General features: G+C 38.7%; 3 protein-coding genes across 3 annotated transcripts in view; 1 reads left to right on the top strand and 2 right to left on the bottom strand.

Moving 5' to 3' along the window:
* Positions 1-18158, top strand: part of LOC135770791 (myelin-associated glycoprotein-like) — a 135025-nt gene that overhangs the window by 22971 nt on the left and 93896 nt on the right. The window lies entirely within an intron of this gene.
* LOC135770350 (myelin-associated glycoprotein-like) lies at positions 308-8885 on the bottom strand. Its single transcript, XM_065280059.1, has 9 exons — positions 8803-8885; positions 7812-7881; positions 3797-4159; positions 3388-3678; positions 1932-2180; positions 926-1189; positions 765-849; positions 564-633; positions 308-451 (listed from the first exon to the last, which is right to left on the bottom strand). The coding sequence occupies exons 2-9, from the start codon at positions 7858-7860 to the stop codon at positions 389-391; spliced, it is 1434 nt and encodes a 477-aa protein (XP_065136131.1). The 5' UTR covers positions 7861-7881; positions 8803-8885; the 3' UTR covers positions 308-388.
* On the bottom strand, positions 15481-17745 carry LOC141282506 (uncharacterized). Its single transcript, XM_073815564.1, has one exon. The coding sequence runs from the start codon at positions 17743-17745 to the stop codon at positions 15481-15483; it is 2265 nt and encodes a 754-aa protein (XP_073671665.1).

Raw genomic sequence — 18158 nt, 5'->3', positions numbered from 1 at the left:
AGTACATAAGGGAGTAGGGTAAAAGTGACAAGACACTGGGAACACGTGTCACACAGACATGATGTGAAACACACGTGTTCCCACGTAAACACAATGCTGCCATGATCTTGCCCTCTAACATCCAACCTGGATCATAACCAAGGTCAGGCAAGACCATGACAGCCACAAAACACTGGGAACATGTGGAAGCCACACAACTATATGCCTCCACATGCTCCCACACAGAACATAGTACTGTCATGGTCTTGCCAGATACACTCAGACCTGAGTCTATTACAAAAGCTCTGGCAAGCCCATGACAATAATAACATATTCAAATGAAAGTATAATGTCATCAGAGTTAGCCATTAAGTTTCACTGTAAGCATTCAGTATAATTGTATTTATTTTTATGTGTTAGCGTAGATTGGTTCGTCTTCATCTCGCTCCCATGACAGATGTTTGTCATCACACTAATCAACAAGATAAAAAGTACCTTTATAAAGTGGCGTCTCTGTTAGTGCAAACAAAACTTTAAACACAACTCCTGCATTTATTGTATTTAAGCAAAACATTCGTACCTACCCTCCAGTTCATATTAACACGAGGGTCATCTTGATAGTTTGTGTAAATGTCATTGGTTTTCTGTCTTTTGCTAATTTAAAAAAGAAATAAAGATACAAAGCATTAATATAAGAAAGAGAGAGAGAGAGAGAGAGAGAGAGAGAGAGAGAGAGAGAGAGAGAGAGAGAGAGAGAGAGAGAGAGAGAGAGAGCAGTGTCTTACCAGTATCTTTTGGCTACACAAACTGAAATGATCACTAATGTAACCAAAACAGCAGCTGTGGCAACCGCAATATATATGATCATACCTGTAAAACATTGTATATTTTCATCAAATCAGTACATTGTTTGAAAAAATATCAACATTTGGATATAAAGTCTCACCATGATAATGCACTTGGATAGTTATGACAGAGTTTCCCTCGCTGTTACTGGCAGCGCACTGTACAGCATTGGGGAAACCCAGCCACCCCTGAAGGGTAAAGATGGTAAGAAAACCATTTTGTTCAATGCTAGAGCTGGGGAAAGTTGTTGAGGGACCAAGCCACTTGACTTCACTGGGTGGGTTGGAGTCCACGATACAAACACAGACTATGGCAGAAAAAGGCTCTGATTTGCAGGAAGACTCGTTTTTAATCTCAGGAGGATCTATATGACAAACAATACAAATACTCTTTTAACAAACTGAGGTCATTCATGTGTAGTACAACCATAGACTGTAAGACATATGGAGTTAGTGTCTGTAAAGTCACCCATAGGTTTTCTCTCTTTTAAGCTTAAAGTAGGCGGTGCCTGCCTTGGCCATCTTTGCCGCGTGTCATCGCACTTTACTTGTGGATAACCGAAAATAGGTAAAAAGGCAGGATGTGGGTGAATTAAAGGGGGCTGGTTGCTAAAACCACGCTCGTCTAGCTCAAATCTAGTGACAGCAGTGGCAGTTCACCTGTCACTCAAGTGGCCACGCCCTTAATTATGCAGAACTTTTAGGCTTAATATCATTTAAATGGATGAGTTACACAAACATTCACCCCCCTCATAATTGTCATGAAGTGCAAACATCTCGGTTACATATGTAACCCTCCTTCCCTGAAGGAAGGGAACGGAGACATTACGTTGTAACCGACATATTGATTAAGTGCTTCCCAATACATCGGTCACAACATGATGTCTTAGTGATCGACTGAAAGGGATATAGACCAAAATCACTTCTTGTACCAGGCTGTAAACATATTTTTTGCTATAAAGTTGGGCATTTTCATGTGGGTCTATTGTAATTGACTCCCTTTTGGAGACAGCCTCTAGCGGCTCATCGATGAAATGCAGTTTAAGTCACATTCGAATTGGCTTCATCAGAGAGATCAAATTTTGCTGTTGTATACATCATACTTACACAACACATTAATCCTCTGAGGACTGGAGCTGTTTTTTCCCTCTGTGTTATTGGCGGTGCAGAATATGGCTTCAGTATACCTGGACACTTGATTCAGTTTATAGGTGGGTCCTTTAGCCAACACAGATCCATTTAAACTAATCCACTGGAAACTAGCAGGTGGATTACTGTCACAGGAGCAGTTCAGTTCAACAGATGTGTTCTCCTTCACTGAAAAGTTACTCTTCACATTTACATTATATGGAGGATCTGATGGAGATAAAATGTTGAAGCTTTATTTATTTCTTTTTAAATTGCAGACACTTAATGAAAGTCACTTTCAAATGAGTATTAATCTTTTAACTCTTTCCCTGCCATTGACAAGATATCTTGTCAATTAAGAGAATACATTTCCTTGCCAATGACGCTTTCCTGATGAGTTTTTAATGGTAATCTGTACTTATCCACTAGATGGCGCTCTTACCCAATTTATAAAAAACTGAAGCAAAAACTTAATTTTAAATATTTTAAACTCTAAAATATTTTGATCATCGTTCTTAATCTGATCTCTAACTAAATGTCTTTACAAAAATGCAATACTTTCAGCTTTTTGCTTAAAAGAAACCATTTAAGAGGTTATAAAAAGAGAACAAATGAAGATAGGATGAAATGTTTTTTTCCCCTTTTGTTTGTTTGAAAGGTTTGTTCTTACATTTTATATATTTTTATGTTTATATATATATATTTATAGAAGAATATTTCCTGGAAGTTTTGTAAAACTTTTTGTGAAAATCACAAAAAAAAAAAAATGATGGCAGGCAACTTAAAAAAAAAAAAAGTTTGGCGGGGAATGAGTTAAAATCATCAAAAACACATTCATAACAAATTTACTTCATTCTTTCCAAGAGTGGGAAGAACATATGTTGGGTTGTTGATAATTCAACCATGAGTTGAAACAACCCAGCATAGGTTTATTTAATAACCCAACATTTGTTCTCTCCAAAATTTACACAGGGTTGGGTTAAAAATAACCCAGGAGAATTAAGAATGAAGTTGCAGTTGTTTAACTTAATTTGTTTAGTTAAAGTAACATAATAATAAAATGCTGCATTTTTTACAGTATATTTCTTCCAGCCAAACACAGTCAGAGTTATATTAAATAATATCCTGGCTCTTTTCAGATAACGGCAATGGATAGGGCCCCATTTTTAAGCTCCAAAAAATAGCATCCATAAAAAAGTAATTCATACAGTTATTTAATGTGTCCCAAGGTGAAGTGATGGACCTTTGTAAGAAAACGACCATACTTGCATTCACAAGAGAGCTAGGTTCAGGTCAAGGGATGACATCTGATCCAGCTTTACAAACATTGCTTTACAGAAAACATATGGAATAGTTTTAAAATAACTTAAAATAACTGTGTTTGGCTGTAGGAAGAAAGTCACTTAGGGTGAGCAAAATTTGGGCTTAAGCTTACATTTAACTTTAAGTGTTTTGGTGCTGGTCACTTTCTTTCCAGTACTGAATTCTGCAGAGCAGTTGAGAGGTTTATTATGATCTTCTCTGGAGGGTGTGAAGATCAGAGATGATGTTAATCTCCATTGACCGTGGTCTTGTGGCTGAGAGTTACTCGTGAGAGTGCCTTTATGGCTCCAGGTGAGACGTGGCGGGTCAGACGAGCAGGAATGTGACACGATACAAGTAGCGGTCACTTCTCTTTGTGACATCAATTCCTCCTTCACTGCGATGGTGGGTTGTTCAGGTAAATCTGGTGAATCAGTTTGGATATTTATAATGTTTAAAGTTTAAGCAGATATCCTAAAGCTCATCTGAATGTGATTTTGAATATGAGGGGGAATATTATATTTAACTTTAAATATCCTTACCTTTCACTGAAATAGAAACAATATTCTTCAAGAATGTGGCTTTGTTGAAATCATTGATCTCGATGCGAAACATGTACGATCCAGCATCGCTGTGATGTAAAGAGTTGATTTTCAAAGTGCAATTTTTGTGATGCAGATCACCAAGAAGAGTTGTGCGACCCTTGAATTTGCTGATGATTTTGGAAGTCTCTTTGTGGTAGATTACGTCAGATGCATCTTTGTACCAGATTCCTGTAAATTCTTTGTGTATCTTTCCATCTGATGGGTAGTTGAACTTACAAGGGATCACCACACATGATCCAGACAGACCCACTACTGATTTTGGTATTTCAGCATTCCAAGAGTCATCACTAGCAGATGATGCTGAAAAGAAATTCAGATTTACTTTTATGCCTTAGACACTTTCTCCAAAGTTTTCCAAACTTAAAGGAAGCGTCCATGATCTCTAAAAGCCAATGTTGACATTTGAAATCACCTAAACAAAAAAAAAAACGCCCCTACCCCAATAGAATCTGGACCTTCTGTTGATAGACTCGCCCCACACATACGCAACCCAGGCAACGATGTTGGTTAGTAGACACGCCCCTTACTGCTGATTGGCTACAATTGTGTTTTGGTAGTCGGCTCGACTCTCTTTTCCAAAGCATTTTTCAGATATCGTACACTCTGCCTTTAATACTTTACCAATTAGAGTTTTGCATTTGTGCTTGGGGGGCACCTTCTGGCATACAAGGGTACTGCAATACTTTGAGATTAGCGAAAGATGCTCATTTCTATTTCATTAATAGCTTAGACAAAATCATAATTGGCTCTGTTCTGGGGAGCACCGCCCCTCCAAACTCTGCAATAAATTACAGGAACAGTGGTGCTTTTGTTGATTTGGTAACACTTTATTTTACAACCCGCAAAGTACCACGTAATTAAACCGAATTTACAGCGTACCTATTTGTAACAACAGAGTACCTCTACAGTACGTACTTGTAGTTATAAGGGAACAATATTTTAAGTTTGGGGTAATAAGGGGGTAAGAATATATGGAAAATTATTCTCTAAGTATTTCATAACTACAGGGTACCTATTGTTATATTACGTGGTATGTATGACTTACGTCTATGGGTAATATGGTCTATGTGTAATATGTTTTTTTTTTTTCATATTTGCTACTTACCTGATGAAGTGTTTTGTATAGCCTACAGTTGATGTCTACAAGCCACGTCGGCAAATAAAATATAACACAATAAAATAATAGCAACTTGTACCTCTTTGATCTGGTAACTCGCATATTTGCGGGCTGTAAATTTAAGTGGGGCTTATTCCCCGATTGTTCTGTGTATGTACCAGGTAACTCACATATTTGCAGGCTGTAAACTAAAGTGGTGCTTTGTTCACCTCTTGTTATAAATGTTATAGGGTAAATACCATAAACATACAGAATATTGTTATTTTTATTTTAAAACAACTTATTTCAAAACATCTTTAAAACACTATAATTAAGCCGACACTTAATGTTTATTATCACATAACTTTTATTTAAAATAAAAAGTCATGACAATTTTTCATTGTTTTTGCGGCTTGGCTTCCTCTGTTGGTGTTCTTGTCCACTCGGATGATGAGTTGATGTCGTCTCACAAATGCTGTTTTGCATTACATATAAAAAACATAAATGAAAGCCTTCAGTAAATGTTTCTTCACTGTGCCTTGACAGAAACAGAGTTTTCTGAGCCAGTTACGTTAATAACTTTAGGCTTACTTATGTGCTAGCTAACCTGCTACCGTTAGCTAGCAACTTTCTTGAAAAACATTGTTTGAAATGCGTGAGTCATGTATTAACAAAACCAGTCACCTTATCCAGCATGCAGATCCTGCTAACATCACTCACAGATGTACTCCACAGTGTAAAACGTTTTTAAAACCTCTTAAAGTGCCCATCTTATGACTGCTTTTCCACAAGTTATATAGGTGTATGAGTTCCATAAAGCATGTTTCAAAAGTTGTTTGCTCGAAATAGCTTGTAGGAAAAGATTGTTACCCATCTCTAGTAGCCTCTGTTTCAGGGCAGTTCAGATTGTGCCGTTTTGAGCTAGTCTTACATATTTATGAGCTGCTGCTCCTTTGATCACGCCCCACTACTAACGTAATGTGATCGTGCGCATGCTCAGTGGTATCGTGAGCAGTACAGACCATACTGTGTTATTATTTTATATATTATTATTATTAACGGTTTATGTTGCCAACAGACAAATCATGCAGAAAAGTATCACTAATAAGTACACTACAGGAGAAGAAACTCATGACACACAATGATTCCAGAGTAAATTGTGATGTTACGTTACCAGTCACAACAATAAACTCGTTTTCCCTGGACAATGCTAACATATTCCCATTATAAAACATTTTCAACGCATTATTTTCGCAAATTACAGAAATTAAGACCCGGCGGGGGATGTATACTGCTTGTGGACCGCGTGCTAATTGCTAGAAGCTAGCGGGAGGTCCGGACCATGGTGCGGACCGTAAAGTTATTAGAGGCTCGCCTCGTCAAAAAAGCCGGGGCGTACGGTCTCGGTTAGTTTGGCAAAAAGCTTTTAGCTCTAGCATCATAAATGTAGTATTTTGTGACAGAAGATGACAACATGCAAAATACAACGTGACTTCTTACCTTTTGTGATGAAACAACGCGATCGCGAATCGAATCCAGTCTGTTTCAGATGTGTGAATGATCCATTCAAAATTCAAACTGAATGTGACGAAACGGTTTGTTACGTCACAACGGAGCTGAGTTTTAACTGGCGCAATCTGAGACTCAAGGCAGAGGACATTCAGAAACCTGTATCTCACTCAAAACAGCATGGATGGATTTTTTTCCAAGTTTGTATGCGTGTGGGAGCATCAGAGACACAAAATAACACCCCAAAACCCAGAAAAAGTGAGTTTTTCATAATATAGGCACTTTAAAGAAATTTCACCTCAGGATCGCGTTCCAGCAAACCTCCTGCAGACGGCCGCGCGCTCTACACCTGCGCAGTAGCCTACGCATGTAGTCGTCTTTTGCTTTAGCGGGAGCTGATATCTGCTGTTGTTTCATTCTGGTTTGCCATTGCATAAATTACATTTGGCTAAAATACTTGTGTTTACAGTAAATAAATTGCAAAGCACCACTTCAAATATGTCCGCAAATGTAGGAGTTTCCTGGTAAATAGGGAATAAGTTGCTATTTTTATTGTACTTACCTTAAAAAAAAGATAACCACATTAAATAAGCTGGACTTTTGTTATTAAAAGCAAGTAATATAGGCTACTAAAATAAAAGTGATATGCTGTTATATTGATTTGCCGATGTGGCTCGTAGACATTGACTGTATACAACATTCAGTAGTCAATATGAAAAATTCACAATAAAAAATAAATAAAACATAATTTCCCCATAGACTTGACTAAGTTATACATACCACGTAATATTACAATAGGTACCCTGTTGTTATAAAATACTTAGAATATAAATAATTTATAATTCTTCGTATTCTTACCCCCTTATTACCCCAAACTTAAAATATGATTCCCTTATACCTACAGGTTACCTACCCTGTTGTTACAAATAGGTACGCTGTAAATTTGGTTTAATTACGCGGTTCTTTGCGGGTCGTAAAATAAAGTGTTACCGAATAATAAACAGTTTCTTAATAATAAACAGCTTTTTTTGCAGACATTGTCGTTTCGTACTGTACTGTGTAGGTCCAGACATGCGTCTCAGTCATTATTGTACACATAATAGTTTCTGTTCAACAGACGTCTGAAACTAGACTATGATTCCTGTCAGGAATGATTCACTTTGCTATTTTAGATTTTGTAGGAAGCTAAATATGAGACTATACACTGGATAATAGATACAAGAAACATTATGTGAAAACAGGACGAAGCATTGATTCTCTATTAGGATCTATCAAACGTGACATTTTTTACTTGTTTCAATAATAAATAAAAAGATAAATCTTACAGGCCTACTTTATTTTACTAACCTCTTAGGCAGAGAACAAATGCAAATAAACAGCTTGAGAAAACCAACATCTTTACATCAGAATGGAGCACCTGGAAATGTAAGAGGATTTTATCAATTGAATGGCTACATTGTACTAAAACATACAGGGGCGGTTTCCCAAACAGGGTTTAGATTAATCCAGGACTATTAGGACATTTAAGTAGTTTTTACAAACATACTTTAGAAAAAATCATTACTGGTATGCATCTTGAGACAAAACAATGACACTGATGTTTATTAAGATGGGTCAGGGTAAATGTTTTTAAATGAAGGCACCTCAATGTATTTTAGTCTAGGACTAGACTTGAGCTCTGTCCGGGAAACAGATATATGTATAACACTGCTGCAAAGATGCATTTTCACAGTTGACAATTAATAAATATGACAATTAATTTAAACTTTCTTGACTATATGGAGTTGCTATTATTAAGTTGAGCTTAGTTATTTCAACTTCAATTTTATAATTTATAGCAACTCCTTACTAGTCAAGCAAATTTAAATTAATTGTCACTTTTAAGTTGATAAAACTTAAACATTTAAGTGCAACAAAGAATTTTTACAATGTATGGCATTTCTGCACTATGACAGAGATATGTCTCTAATAAAATCAGTCATAAACACCACTGCACAATCTAATGTGTAGCGTCTTATTAACTGACTGTCATCCATTGTCTGCAACACATTTTGTCCCCCTTTTCATCTTTCATCCATTTGCTCTTTTGCTCCAAACTCTAAATCCTACTGTAAAAGTCATGATCACTACTCCTAACACTTTTTGACCTTAAGAGCTCTTATAAGTCTTAAGATGCTTTGTTATTAACTTTCATCTTTACTATCAATCTTCTCTTTAATTCTCTTTGAATGCCTATTTCAAAGAATTTTGTCATTAGGAGCAACTCTTTGCACTAAGAAATTTCATAAATACATGCCTTGGTTTCATAAAATAAGTTAAAAAAAATCTTGTCACTTACGTTAGTGTGTCCTCAAACAGTGCATTAGCTGATATACAGAAGATGTGAGGAGCTTTAGTTACAGTAAGAACTTCCTTTCTGACACATGCATGACATTTGTCTTAGTAAGATCAAAATCACCTCCTATAGAGTCACCTTGACAATAGTTTCTTTGTTGTTGTGCTGTGAATATTTAATTTACTGTATATGTATGTTCACAACAGCCTCTATAGCATCCTAAGTGTACATAATAGGTCAAATCTATAGTCTAATAATATAAGAATATAAAGCAAATCCTGGATATAGTTTGCTTGAATGAGGGAAATTGCACTTTGGTCTGTTTGCTTTTTTGCCCGTTTATCCATCAGGATCAGTGAACTGGTCATTTCTGCTGAAGAAGTTTTTTATGTCTCATTTATGTCCATAGCATAAATTAATTGTGATGCATACAAGTAGACAATTATAAACATACACTTTTAATGTATTGTGAATAAATACATAATTGTTTAGTAAAGCTTATGTTTGAAATATAAAAACAGTATAATTCTCATAGATAACACGGAGACCCTGTTCAGATGTCAAAAAGGAAATGAGAGTCAGTTCTTCACTTGCAAAAAAGAAAAAGAAAGAAAGAAGAGAAACAGTTTGTGTGTCAAAAGTCTTTGGGGTATGTCAGAAATAGTGTTAGCCCTACATCATACAGTAGCATAGTGCAAAATGTGTACTTTCACACTTTGAAAAACCCCTGGTTAAAGCCAAACTAATATAAACATTTCTGCCCTAGTAAAACTAATAGAAAATCACTTAATTTCAAGAAAATATCACAAATGCCTACATTTTGAAAAAAAAAAATATGATAGTAAAAAAAACAATGTGTCAATGTGCCTTTCATTGTGGCCACTTTGTGGTCCTGATGCTTACCCTTTAAACAGGATGTGGATTAGATGACTCTAATATATTGCAAAAATATTAAGCAAAAACTAATCTCAAAATTTAGTCCTAACTGAGAAGTTACTGTTAGGTCTGGACCTTGCAGAAGATGTTCATTCAATGATGTTCCTTGGTATGATGCTCCACAATCAAACACCACTCTGATCTTTTGCTTTTTGGGATGATATACCCCATGGTGAGGTATATACCATAAGCGTCCATCATGTCGTTCCAATTCCGCTGTGGGAACCTTTTCAGCATGTCCTTTCAAGATGACGTTCTCCATGAAATTAATGTAATCAGAAGGAAATGAGGGGTTTCTTCGAAGCTTTCTTTGAAGATTCAGAGCACGTTGTTCTACTATTGCTCTATTTCTTGGCATGACTACGGTTTCTTTTTTGAGTGGAAGGCCAATGTAGTAATATTCATTCATCAGTCTTGCTGATCGAGAAACAAAATTCATAAATTGATGATCTTGCTTTGACAATCCTTCTTGTTACTCTTGAACACATTCAGGAAAGTCTGTCTTGAACTGTCGCTCCCACAACTCATCGAGCTTCATAACTGTGATCCTATTAACAGTAATATGAGGATATTCCTCAACACCTTGCTTCTCCAGTCGATTAATTGGTCCATTAACTGTCCACCCAAACATGGTCTTTATAGCATATGGACTATTATTCTGACTACGAATAATCTGCCATGGCTCTAATGCCTCTGGCACATTAGCTCCAATCAGCAGCTCTACACCAGCATCAATTGATGGTAAACAGATGTGACTTAAATGAGGCCAACAAGCAAGATCATTTTGTCTGGCAATGTTAGCTTTACTTACAGGCATGTTCTTCTGAGTGTATACTTCTGGCAAAGTACAGTAATGCTCTTGATTCAATCCTGACACTTCCAAATCCTTAAGAACATGACAAAAGATTGATTTATCCTGATTCATGGTTCTCATTAGTATGTTGATTTTCTTGGCAGAGAGATTGAGCTTTGACATTAAACTCTCTGTGCAGAAAGTTGCAGAACTTCCAGAATCCAGAAATGCATAGGTGATCACCACTTTACTTCCTTTCTTAGATTTCACACATACAGGAACAATAGACAATGCACAATTGTCTTTACCAGCCCCAGTAAGAGCACTGGATTGAAGCGAGACCAAAGCACTACCCAGTGTAGGCTTTGATTCTTCTTTCCTACTATACTGAATGTTCTTTTTCTCTGATGAAGAAATATGAAGAAGACTTGGGTGCTTGAGATGACATATCTTACATATGCTTCTCTCCTTGCAATCACGGCTGACATGTCCTGTACATAAACAACCGAAACAAATCCCCTTCTTCTTTAGGAAATTAATATTTTCTCCATGAGATTTCTCAGCGAGCCTTTTACAGAAGTCCAGTTCGTGTTCCCCTTCACAGGAAAGACAGAAACTTTTCACAGTCTTTCCACTACATTCCTTCACATCAGTTGCAGTGACTGTGGTGGCAAAACTGCTTCTAGATTTGTAATAAGATGATTTTACATTCAGATTTCTTCCTCCACTAGGCAGAACATCTTGAATGTTTCCAAATACTGGATCTGTGACTATTTTCACCTGTCTTTCTATGAAATTCACAATGTCAGAAAAACAAGCTGGGTGATTACTTCTCTCCTGTAAATCATATGCCACTATCCTCCATTTTTCTCTCATCTTATAAGGAAGCTTTGCAAGAATGACTTGCATATTGGTGGCAAGATTCAACTCATTCATGTAATGAATATTCTGCATAACATTACAACAACTTCTGAGAAACAAACCATAATCCTGCAGAGCTTTAGCCTAGAAATCTAGACGCACCCTAGCGGCCGCAAAATATATTTGCTGCCAAGGTTTAGTCTAGGCACTCACAATACACTTAACCGGTCCAAAAACCAAAATTTGGTCAGGCCAATCACATCGTGTGTAGCGTCTGTGGGGCGGGCTTAACATGATGACGACAGAGCTGCAACGGTTCCTACTTGAAAACAGAGAATGGCTGCTGCTGCTGGCGAACAGCTTTCTTTTGAAGCGGCTTTGGGCGCGACTATGAAGGACTTAGACATATGTTTTTCTTTGAGAGAAGAGCAAATAAACCCTACTGAAGTCCTTTTTAAGCAAGAAAGATGTGTTTGGAGTTTTGCCGACTGGTTACGGTAACTACGTCACCTTCTTCGTTGCTCTGATTGGTCATAGCGCTATCATATTGCGTGCAGAGGCATTTTGAGGGACAACCTTATATCCCGCCCCTTGCATTGAGCCGTTTGTGTGAAGAGTTGCCAGACCTTACATCTTGATGTAGGTCTGGCTAACCAGGCTAGCAGAGCTTTAGCATCCTCAGACTTTATCGTTTTCCATACAAGTGCCTTCTCCATGTAAGCTGAGGCTATCCTTACCTCGTTGCCAAAATGCTCCTTTAGCAAAGCTTTGGCCCTTATGTACCCTTGAGAAGGAATCATGTGCCGACAACTCCTTACAAGTTCCCTAGGTTGCCCTCTTGTGTACTGTTCCAGGAAATGTAAAACATGTCTGCCTCACCAACTGCTTTCCTTTCCACCACCTCATCAAATGTCTGTATAAAATCATAGTAACGTAATGGATCCCCATCAAAGCATGGGACCTCCCTTGGAGGAAGTGAAGATGAATTACGCTGCTGAATTAATAGGGCAGCGATTTCATTGTGCTTATCAATCAGCTTAAAAATATTTCCTTCTTCCAAACCATCGTGTGAACTTGATCCATGTGATCCGTGCACTCTAGGTCCATGTCCATTATCATGACTGGTGCTGGGTATGGCTAGTTGTGATGGCCTTGTATTAGATTGTACAGTATATTGCAGTTGTTGAACTGGTTGAGTTGGAAAATGCATTAAATCTTCTTGAGAAGCATGAATCTGAGTCTGTGCATAAGATGAAGGTGGATGTGACACTGCACATGAACTCGAAGGTAAGAATGATTCCACATGAGGAATAAGAGATTCAGCTCTAGTCTGTTTCTTCCTTAAAACATTGGTATCAGAAGGCTTAGTAGATACACTTGATTTCGATGTTGAGTCACTATATACTTTCATTTTGGCAATTGATACAGAGATTTCAGTGTCAAGCTCCATTTGTTCTTTTCTCCTCCTCAGATCTTCCTCTTCTTTCTGCAATGCATGTTTTTGCTGTAGCATTTTCTGACGTGCCAACAAGGCTGCCATTTCGGCCTCAGTCTTAAGACGAGCAGATGCAATAGAAGAACGACTGGATTGAGATCCATGAGTTGTGTTACTAGACAACGTTTTCCTGCTCACATTAGAAACACTGTCTGTTGGTTGTATTTGATTTTGTACATCATCATAGCCAGCATTAAGATTCTGATATTCATTTGGAACATGCATATTGTGAGATGATGAAACTGGTTCAACCGAAGATGTAGTGATAGAACTCAGCAAAGGTATAACAGGATTATCCATTGGCCTTGTAAAATCTAGAACAGGGAGTGATGAGCAAACATTTGCATGGCTTTGAGTAGAACATGATTCTGTAGTTTGGACATTTTGCCTGGGATTTTCCTCTTCATCCAACCATTTTTCAACATCTTCCATAAATCCATCATTGTGCTTACATATTGATTCAAACCACTCCATTTGTTTATTAAATTCAGCAGGAGGTAGAAACACAAGTATCTTTTTGTGCAACACATATACATCATCCTTTAAACATTTCAAAGATGCCAATATTGAACACACCTGTGGAGCTTTGTCATCACATTTCATGAGATCTTTCTTAGTTAAAATCATGCTCTTGGTTTTATTCACATAGTTCCTTTTGCAATCCTTCAATTTTAAAGGTCCCGTTCTTCCTGTGTTTTTAAAGCTTTGGTTGTGTTTACAGTGCACAATTTTACATGTTTATGTTTCACGTGTAAAAACACGGTAATTTATTTATCTGTATACCGCTGTTTTCACTGTCCTAAAAAAATGGACTGATGTCTTCTGTGTTCTATGAAGTCCCTCCTTCAGAAATACGTAACGAGTTCTGATTGTGTCGTTTAGTGTGTTGTGATTCGACAGCAGCCAGAGCCATTTGAACCAAAGCTGGCGACTGACGTATTCCTGTGGGTGCAGTTTAGTCAAAAACTGTTCTAGTGACATCATTAAAGCAGGAAGTAGAGGGCTGTAGTCCAAACCGGCCATTCTCTGTAGGCTTTGAAAGGGGAATTCTGTTAAAGAAAATATATCGTCTGGTAGTGAACTTTGAGCTTTATCATTTTACAGGTATTATTTATGCTATTATAGCAACATTTCACACTAAATAAAGTTTAAAAAATGGGATCAGGAAGAACATGACCTTTAAGTGCCAATGCCTTTGCCGTAGGCTTAGGCTCTCTCTTGCTGCTCTCAGCAGCGTTCTCGTTCTCATCTGCGTTCATTACGACCACAACGCAATCCACTTTCTTCAAACAGCGCCATACACAAAGCGCACTAATCGATCCAACAACTTCATGCATGGGCGCAGCACCACCACGCGATAACAAGTACGTAGCAACTATACACCTTGTTCCACAACCACAATCCAATCCATTCAATAAAACTGTGCACAAACTTCACGCAGCAACACGGGCGTCTTCACACAGCAACGCTGTAGCCAAACACACACACAGCAAAACCGCTAACATACCTCTTCTGTAGACAATGTTTGCTTTCGCTGTGTGCGTCCGTGTTTCGTGTTGTGCGAACAGAGAAGTCCTTTCCGTTGATTCGCGATCCCAATGATCCGCGATCCCAATGATCCGCGATCCCAATGATCCGCGATCCCAATGATCAAATCCAACAGCAAGCCTTTTCTGTTGACTATGTTATAGCAGCAACCAATAGCCGCTAAGAGGCTGAGTAGAGGGAGTTAAATATGACGCGTTTCAGTTGCATACAGGGTGGTTTATTAATGTTGATCAGCAGACATGTAATGATGGCAAGATAAGTTCATCCCCAGTAAATGAACTAAATGAAAATAACTGTAAATCAAACTTACTTACTTACTGCCCTCAACGCCGAAGACGCATAGGGCAGCAACAAAATCTTTCCACTTTTGTCGGTCTTGGGCCAGAGTGCCTATCGTTCCCCAGGTGTGGTGGTGGTCTTTCAGTTCTTGTTCCACCATTCGTCGCCAGGTGACTTTTGGCCTTCCTCTTTTTCTCCTTTCATCTGGTGTCCAATGTAGGGCTGTTTTAATTATGGAACCATCCTCTTTTCGAAGCACATGCCCAATCCATTGCCAGCGTCTTTTCATAATAATTGTGGGCATGTTCTCTTGATTACAGCGGGACAGTAGGTCTTCGTTAGAAATTTTGTTTGGCCAGAAAATCTTTAGTATTTTCCTGAGGCTCTTGGTGTGGAATGTGGACAGCTTTGTAAGGTCTTGTTGCGTCATTCGCCAGCATTCTGCTCCATATAGGAGTACTGGTATAATGCAGCTGTTGTAGAGTTTTAGTTTAGTTTTCACGCTGTACTGTGAGGACCTCCAAATGTTGCTCATGCTGATAAAGGCACTTCTTGCTTTATTCAATCTGTTCTGAATGTCCTTCTTACTACCACCATCTGGTGTGATGATGCTACCAAGATACACAAAGCTTTCAGTAAAAGTTATCTTGTCATTATTGATCTTGATGGGAGCTTGTGTAGTGGTGTTTATAGTCATCACCTCTGATTTCTTTTGGTTGATCTTTAAACCAACTTGGGAACTGTACTGGTTTAACTTATTGGTTTTGTCCTACATATGTTGATGGGTGTGGGAGATTAGTGCCAAATCATCCGCAAAGTCCAAATCTTCAAGTGTGGAGAAGAGCGTCCATCTGATGCCGGTATGTCCTGTCTCTGTTGAGCGTCGCATCACCCAGTCAATGACAAGATTGAAGAGTAATGCAGACATCACGCAGCCTTGTCGGACACCGGTCGTTACCTCAAACCAAATGTCGCTTCCACCCACACAACAGCTGTAGTTTTTGTAGAAGCTTTTAATGAGCTTCACCAGGTGTTTTGGGATTCCGTAAGCCCTCAATATGTGCCACAAGCTATCCCTGTGTACACTATCAAATGCTTTCTCAAAATCTATAAAGTTCACATGGAGTTGTCTTTGCCATTCTGCACTCTGTTCGATGATGTTCCGCAAAGCAAATATCTGTTCTATACAACTCCTGCCTTTTCTAAATCCTGCCTGCTCCTTTCTCAATGTTGAGTCAACTGCAGAAGACAATCTGCTTATGATCACTTTGGCAAGGATCTTGCTGGGGATTGACAAAAGGGTAATACCGCGCCAGTTATTACAGTCGCTTAGGTTGCCCTTCTTTGGAATCTTGATAATCACCCCTTTGGTCCATTCCTCGGGTACGCAGGCTTCTCTCCAAATTGTTCTAAAAAGTGGTTCCAATATTTCAGCTGCTGTCTCTGGATCTGTCTTGAATAATTCTGCATTTAAGTTATCAAGTCCTGGGGCTTTATTGTTCTTCAGCTTCTTAATAGCTGCTACAATTTCTTCTTTGGTAGGTAGTTCGATGCTGATATCTAGGTCTATCTCTCCTTCTGGAATATCAGCGTTTTCCTCTGGTGATTTTCTGTTCAGTACTTCTTTAAAATGTTCAGCCCATCTTGCATCTTTTTCTGCTTCAGTTGTAAGAAGCTTTCCTTCTTTGTCTCTGATTGGTGGGCTGACTGTAGAATGGTATTTGCCGCAGATCTGCTTGGAAATTCTGTGTAGCATGCTTTTTTCTCCTCTGGCTGCAGCTATTTCAGCCCCTCTTGCGAGTTCTTCAACAAAAGCACGGCGGTCAGCACGTACCATTCTCTTCACTGTTTTGTTGGTCTCCTTGTATTTCTGCTTATATTTTTCCTGCAGTCTTTCTGATTGAGAGCTGAGTGTTTGGTTCTTCAGCTTGCGTCTTTCATCTATTACTTTCCAGGTGTTTGGCTTGATCCATTCTTTTGATCTCTTCTTCTCTCTGTATCCCAAATATTCCTCTGCACTCTGTTGGTAAGCAGTCTTGATGTTATTGAAGGCTTCATTGATGTTAGCTGGATTTATTTCCGTATTTAGATCCTGTAGCGCTTGGATCCTGTTCCTCACTTGTGTAACAAAACGGTGTTTTAAGCGAGGGTCATTCAGCTTCTGAGTGTCGAATTTCCGTTGTACGTGTGTCTTGTTCTGGGCTTTCCGAAGCTTTAGTCTAACCATTGCTGTTACTAGTTGATGATCACTTCCAACATCAGCCCCTCGCTTTACTCTCACATCCAGCAGTGATCTTCTCCACATTCCATTAATAAGCAGGTGATCAATCTGATTCTTGTCTCTGTTGTTGGGCGAGTACCAAGTCAGTTTGTGGATGTCACGGTGTGGAAACAAGGTGCTGCCAACAACCAAGTTATTGGTGACGCATAACTCTATTAGCCTTTCTCCGTTCTCATTCATCGTCCCACATCCATGTTTTCCTATTGCACGCTCGCAGTTAGAGTTGTCGTTCCCAACCTTTGCATTCAGGTCACCCATGATGATCATCATATCGTGCCTTGGTGTTGCCTTAATTTCTGCCTCTAACTGTTCATAAAAGAGGTCTTTTACTTCATCATCACTGTCATTAGTTGGACTGTAGCATTGGATGATAGTTAAATTCACGTGTTTTCCTTTTATTCTAACTCTCATAAGTCTGCTGTTAAGAGGTTTCCATTCTATCAGATTCTTTTCTACTCCTTTTCTCAAAATGATGGCAACACCTTCTTCGTGATTATTGTCTTCTCTTCCTGAGTATAGGACTGTCTCTGTCGTTGATGTCACCACTCTTCCTGATCCAGTCCACCTACTCTCGCTTATGCCTAAAATATGAAGATTGTAACGCTGCATTTCTGCTGTTACTTGCGCCATTTTACCTGTTTGATACATTGTACGAACATTCCAAAAACCTATCCTTGTCTTAGTTTTGGTGTTCAAGACCTCCATCTTCCTGTCAGTGGCTTCCTCAACAAGGCTTTCACCATTGTTATTCATACAAATCCCCTGAGGTGATTCTAGAGGCCCGTTACACCTGATTGTGGATGATGATTTTGTTGCTGTTTCCGTAACCAAGAAGTGTTTTCTAGGACAGAGTGGTTAGCCCTGTGCCAAACCCCCAACCTGGAGGACCAGGGACCACGCTTTGTCTGGTCACTACCCTTCTACCTGTCTGGCTTGGGAGACCCTACCAGGAGCACGAGGCTCCAGCCAGCATAGCTATCCAGGTCACTGAGACACGCAAGCCCCCCAACCACATCAAGGTGGTGGTCCGTTGTAAATCAAAGTAAACGTATAAAAAGAAACATAGCTAAAAGAAACGGTCAACAGAAAGTGAGCGTCCCAGCTACTCACCCTCTTCCACCATGAATCCACACGCAAACACACAGATGATATGCACCTGTGGATAC

Source organism: Paramisgurnus dabryanus, chromosome 8 (genome assembly GCF_030506205.2).
Source record: "Paramisgurnus dabryanus chromosome 8, PD_genome_1.1, whole genome shotgun sequence".
Classification (NCBI taxonomy): Eukaryota; Metazoa; Chordata; class Actinopteri; order Cypriniformes; family Cobitidae; genus Paramisgurnus; species Paramisgurnus dabryanus.
The sequence above is the reverse complement of the archived record's forward strand: the minus strand, read 5'-3'. Positions and strand labels throughout refer to the sequence as shown.

Bases quoted from the DNA above. Each gene is read 5' to 3' on its own strand.
- LOC135770350 (XM_065280059.1), bottom strand. From the start codon at position 7,860: ATGTTGGTTTTCTCAAGCTGTTTATTTGCATTTGTTCTCTGCCTAAGA. The intron at 2,181-3,387 runs GTAAGCTTAAGC...TATCTCCATCAG, and splicing joins CAAAACACTTAAAGTTAAAT to ATCCTCCATATAATGTAAAT. The intron at 850-925 runs GTGAGACTTTAT...AATGTTTTACAG, and splicing joins TATCCAAGTGCATTATCATG to GTATGATCATATATATTGCG.
- LOC141282506 (XM_073815564.1), bottom strand. From the start codon at position 17,745: ATGAATAACAATGGTGAAAGCCTTGTTGAGGAAGCCACTGACAGGAAG.